The sequence below is a fragment of the Heterodontus francisci genome, chromosome 46 (assembly GCF_036365525.1).
Source record: "Heterodontus francisci isolate sHetFra1 chromosome 46, sHetFra1.hap1, whole genome shotgun sequence".
NCBI classification, from domain to species: domain Eukaryota; kingdom Metazoa; phylum Chordata; class Chondrichthyes; order Heterodontiformes; family Heterodontidae; genus Heterodontus; species Heterodontus francisci.
Window position 1 is genome coordinate 21,205,419 of NC_090416.1, and position 6,000 is coordinate 21,211,418.

A 6,000-nucleotide genomic window follows, 5' to 3' on the forward strand; every position below is an offset into this window, starting at 1 on the left:
ACACCCACAGTGCTGTTATGAAGTGAGTTCCAGGATTTTGACCCAGCAACAGTGAAGGAACAGCGATATAGTTCCAAGTCAGAATGGTGTGTGACTTGGAGGGGAACTTGCAGGTGGTGGTGTTCCCATGCATCTACTGCTCGTCCTTCTAGTTGGTAGAGGTTGCGGGTTTGGAAGGTGCTGTCCAAGGAGCCTTGGTGCGTTGCTGCAGTGCATCTTGTTGATGGTACACACTGCTGCCACTGTGCATCAGTGGTGGAGGGAGTGAATGTTTGTGGATGGGGTGCCAATCAAGCGGGCTACTTTGTCCTGGATGGTGTCGAGCTTCTTGAGTGTTGTTGGAGCTGCACCCATCCAGGCAAGTGGAGAGTATTCCATCACACTCCTGACTTGTGCCTTGTAGATGGTAGATAGACTTTGGGGAGTCAGGACGTGAGTTACTCGCCGCAGGATTCCTAGCCTCTGACCTGCTCTTGTAGCCACGGTATTTATATGGCTACTCCAGTTCAGTTTCTGGTCAATGGTAACCCCTAGGATGTTGATAGTGGGGGATTCAGCGATGGTAATGCTATTGATTATCAAGGGGAGATAGTTGAATTCTCTCTTGTTAAGGATGATCATTGCCTGGCACTTGTGTGCCGCAAATGTTACTTGTCACTTATCAGCCCAAGCCTGGATATTGTCCAGGTGTTGCTGCATTTCTACATGGACTGCTTCAGTATCTGAGGAGTCACGAATGGTGCTGAACATTGTGCAATCATCAGCGAACATCCCCACTTCTGACCTTATGATGGAGGGAAGGTCATTGATGAAGCAGCTGAAGATGGTTGGGCCTAGGACACTACCCTGAGGAACTCCTGCAGTGATGTCCTGGAGCTCAGATGATTGACCTCCAACCATGTAGGCCAGCAGATTTCCTTCCCTAAAGGAAATTAGTGAACCAGATGCGTTTTTACAACAATTAACAATGGTTTCATGGTCATCATTAGACTAGCTTCTTTAAATTCCAGATTTTTATCAATTGAATTCAAATTTCACTGTCTGCTGTGATGGGAATCGAACTCATGTCCCCAAAGCATTAGCCTGGGCTCTGGATTACCAGTCCAGTGACATTACCATTACTCTACCGCCTCCCCCCTCCATACTCATTCAGGGACACCCAAATAGTGCACCCCAGTCTTCAATACTGTACTGTACACAATCAAGGACAGTCACATCCAGCATGGAATTCATTGCAGAAGGCACTCTTCCCATCCCAACAAACCAATCCTCTCCTCGTGCACCTGCCCCAGAATTTACTAATCACATAATAAAGCGACGTAATGAAGTGGATGGAATTCCCTCCAACTCTCTCTTCCTCTCCAAGAAAGTGTCCCAGTTCCTTTCCACCCCACACCCCCAAGGCGGCCAGTTCAGCTCTGGGCACATCCAGCTGAGACTGAATTCGCATCTATCAAACAGATATCAACATTCCTGCTCAGGGAACAATGCTATAGAGGTTTTGCTATAGAGAGTGTGCAGCGAAGGTTTACCAGACTGATTCCTGGGATGGCAGGACTGACGTACGAGGAGAGATTGAGTCGGTTTGGATTATATTCGCTGGAGTTCAGAAGAGTGAGGGGGGATCTCATAGAAACCTAAGAAATTCTAACAGGACTTGACAGGGTAGATGCAGGAAGGATGTTCCCGATGTTGGGGGAGTCCAGAACCAGGGGTCATAGTCTAAGGGTACAGGGTAAACATTTCAAGACTGAGATGAGGAGAAATGTCTTCACCCAGAGAGTGGCGAACCTGTGGAATTCACTACCATAGAAAGCAGTTGAGGCCAAAACATTAAATGTTTCCAAAAAGGAGTTAGATATAGCTCTTGGGTCTAAAGGGATCAAAGGGTATGGGGCAAAAGAGGGAACAGGTTACTGAGTTGGATGATCAGCCATGATCATAATGAATGGCGGAGCAGGCTCGAAGGGCCGAATGGCCTACTCCTGCTCCTATTTTCTATGTTTCTAATCCCAGGGCTGCCTCATTCCTGCAATAAACACCAAGCCTTTCATCAGCAGAGGGACCAAGGCACTGAGAATAGGAACTCACACACAGCACATTAGCAGGTGATTGACAGTCCCCTGGAACCAGTACACCCTTACCTCAGCTGCACCTGTACAGTGTGATCACCTTTAGCTCCAAGTAACAAGTCTCTGAAAAGAAGGAAACCGAAACAATCACTTCATTGAGCGAGCAGTGTTTTCTTTAATTACCCGGCGTTCTGCGCTGTAAGTTAAAATCTACACCACTTGGTGTGTAAATGCCGCATACACAATTCCCAGGTTTATCCACAGGAGAGAATCATGGAATAGTTACAGCACACCAGGCAGCTTTTCGGTCCTCTGAGCCCATGCTGGCTCTCCAAGAGCAACCCAGCTCATCCCACTCACCCGCCTTCTCCCGGAAAATGTTTTCCCTTCAAGTCCTTATCCAATTCCCTTGAGGAAGCCATGATTGAATCTGCCTCCACCACACTCAGGCAGTGCACTGCAGATACTGAACATTCACTGAGTAAAGACTTTTCACTTCGCCTTTAGTTCTTTTGACAATGGTGTTAAATCTGTGTCCTCTGGTTCTGGACCCTTCTGCCAACGGGAACAGAATTGCTACAACACAGGAGACCTTTTGGCCTGTCGTGTCTGTGCTGGCTCTCTGAAGGAGAATTTTACCAAATGCCACTCCCCTACCTTCTCCCCGTAATCCTGCACATTCTTCCTTTTCAGATAACAATCCAATTCCATTTTGAATGCCTCAATTAAACCTGCCTCCACCACACACTCAGGCAGTGCATTCCAGATACAAACTGCATGACAAGGTTTTTCATGTCTCCATTGCTTCTTTTGCCAACTATCTTACTTCTGTGCCCTCTTGTTCTCAATCCTTCCACAAATGGAACTGAAGTTTCTCATCCTTGGAACCATTCTCATGAACCTTTTCTTCATTCACTCTATTGTCTTCCCTAACATGTGGCACCCAGAACTGGAAGCAAGACTGCAGTTGAGGGCGAGCCAGTGTTTTATACAAGTTTAATATAACTTCCTTGCTTTTGTACTCTATGCCCCTACTAATGAAGTTTAGGAAGCTGAATGCTCTATTAACCACTCTCTCAACCTGTCCTGCCTCCTTCAATGATTTGTGCACATATACTCCCAGGTCCCTCTGCTCCTGCACCCTCTTTAGAATTGTACCCTCTGCACTATCTCGCCGCTTTCTTCCTACCAAAATGAATCACTTCACACTTTGCTGCATTAAATTTCATCTGCCACTTGTCCACCCATTCCACCAACCTGAACACGTCCTTTTGAATTTCTACACGATGCTCCTCACAGTTCACAATGTTTCCAAGTTTCATATCATCTGCAAATTTTGAAATTGTGCCCTGAATACCAAAGTCATTAATATACATCAGGAACAGAAAGGGTCTTAACACCAACCCTTGGGGAACACCAGTACAACCCATCCTCCAGTCTGAAAAACGTCCATTAAGCACCACTCTCTGTTTCCTGTCACTCAGCCAATATCGTATCCATATTGCTACTCTTCCTTTTATTCCATGAGCTATAACTTTACTCAAGTCTGTTGTGTGACACTTTATCAAATGCCTTTTGGAAGTTCCTCTCTATCTAGTCTGTCCAGCCTCCTCGTGATTTTGAACACGGCATTCAAATCTCCTCTCAACCTTCGCTTCTCGGAGAACAGTCCCAGCTTATTTATTTATTTAAGAGATACAGCACCGAAACAGGCCCTTCAGCCCACCGAGTCTGTGCCGACCAACAACCACCCATTTATACTAATCCTACATTAATCCCATATTCCCTATCACATCCCCACCATTCTCCTACCACCTACCTACACTAGGGGCAATTTACAATGACCAATTTACCTATCAACCTGCAAGTCTTTGGCTGTGGGAGGAAACCGGAGCACCCGGCAGAAACCCACGCGGTCACGGAGAACTTGCAAACTCCACACAGGCAGTACCCAGAACTGAACCCGGGTCGCTGGAGCTGTGATAACCACTGTGCCACCCAAACTATCCTCACAACTAAAGACCCTCATCCATGGAATCATTCTTGTAAATCTTTTCTGCATGGTGTGGTGCCCAGAATTGGACACAATATTCCAGTTGTGGCCAAATCAGTGTTTCCTGAAGGTTTATCATAATGCCTACATGTTTGTGTAGGATCAGGAGCCCTGTTGGTTAAATGCAGTGTTTGAGGACAGAATGGGGTTCAGTTACAATGTCTTCACATCAATATTCCACACTCACCATTCATCTTCACACCTGAAACATGGTGGTTTGTGAGAGACACCTTGGGTTCAGATGGGAATTGTTACTCAACAGATCGTACAGGATCAGCTCTGACACTTGTCACAGAAATTACAAAATGCACAGCAAGTGCAACTGTAGCAACATTTAACTAACAGACAAATAAAACAGCAATTTCCACCTAATTTTCCCTCCTGTAGATTATAACAGATACTCAGTGACAAAAGAGCAGGTTTGAGTGGAGTGAGGGATTGAACTGTTCCCACCCACACACTGTTCGTGGTACACTGCTCACCATATTAAATCTTGCTGCAATTAACAAAAATATAGTTGTAGAATAAAATGGTCATTAAGCCCCACAAGGCAACTCCATTTGATACATCTACCCCACTGATCCCTCTGACCCTCCCCCACCCCGCCCCCGATTCCTCAGCCCTACTGCTGCATCGATCCCTCTGCCCCTCCCCCACCCTGCCCCCGATCCCTCGCACCCCCAGCCCCTTCTGCTCACCATCTCTCTCAACCCCTCCCTCAGCCCCAAAAACACCCATCCGTCAGCCACACCCTCACCTTCACCCACTCCCTCAGCCCTACCCTCACCTTTCTACCAAACTCTTCAATCTCTCTCCAGGAACACATCTCTCCAGTTCTCTAACTTGTTCTCAAGTCTTTCTCCAGTAATTTACTCCACGCTTTGGGTGAAATGTTTTGCTTGTTTTCATAATTGACTTCTTTCTCAAGTGAGAGAGAGAATCTCACCTGGAGGAACAAATCTGTTGAACCTGTTGTGGAGTTAATGCAAACGTAACAACTGCCTCCTCAAATCGCTGCCCATTATTTGAAGCTGTGGAAAAAGCAGCAAGAAAAACATGGAGACAGAATATGATCAGTTTCAACAGGTAAAAACAGGTCCATGAAGCAAACTGCTTTCTTATTTTACTCTCTACTTATCCACCTGAGGACAATGATTCTCGTTGGACGTTTCATCCCACATGCATCCCTGCAACATTCCTCAGCCAACAGGGCCTGGCAGGGAGGCCGGCCCAACAGAGAGTCACATGGGTGTGTTTATATGTCTGCTGCATGGGCTTGTTGTGGCTGTGCTTCACACTTTGTTCTGGTCTTTATTAAATACTGTTCATCTGTAATATTCTCCAGTTTGGGCAAAGCTGGAAATGTGGTGTGACAGTGTAGGCCAGAATGAAGGTGCCATCAGACCCATGCTGTGCCAGGAATATAAATGAGCATTGGTCCACAATACCACACACACATGACCCTCCAACTCCACCTGTAGCACACTGACAAGAAGCCCAAAATTATATCAAACTCTGGACAATGTGGCCTTACCTAATGTGGTCGGTTTGGTCAACTCGTCATAGATATCATAAAAGGGCAGTCTCTTCATTTTGACGTCTGGGTGGACTGGAGGCGAGAGATGTTGCAAATCTATTTCACGTTTGGGAGTCAGCATGCCAAGGGGTGAGAAGAGTGGGGACACCAAGGCTGAGGCAGCAGAGGCAGTGTAGTGAAGTTGAGAGTTGCTGCCGAAAGCCAGCGATGTGCTGGCTGATGAGAGACCCACAGAGCTCTGGATGGAAAGTAAAGGAAGCTCCATACTGGGGTGGGTCTTGCGTGGGAAGCGGCGTCTGTAAAGCTCTTTGATTTTCATCTGCACAGCTGGACTGCAG

The 6,000-nt window shown here is 46.6% G+C and overlaps 1 protein-coding gene across 1 annotated transcript in view; it reads right to left on the reverse strand.

Moving 5' to 3' along the window:
• Positions 1–6,000, reverse strand: part of LOC137356947 (E3 SUMO-protein ligase PIAS3-like) — a 33,174-nt gene that overhangs the window by 12,452 nt on the left and 14,722 nt on the right. Inside the window, exons 2-4 of the mRNA XM_068022828.1 lie at positions 5,660–6,000; positions 5,072–5,156; positions 2,145–2,195 (exon numbers count right to left, since the gene is read on the reverse strand). The exon at positions 5,660–6,000 is cut by the window's right edge and continues 119 nt beyond it. Of these exons, the coding sequence (XP_067878929.1) occupies positions 2,145–2,195; positions 5,072–5,156; positions 5,660–6,000 (477 nt within the window). The remainder of the gene's footprint in view (positions 1–2,144; positions 2,196–5,071; positions 5,157–5,659) is intronic.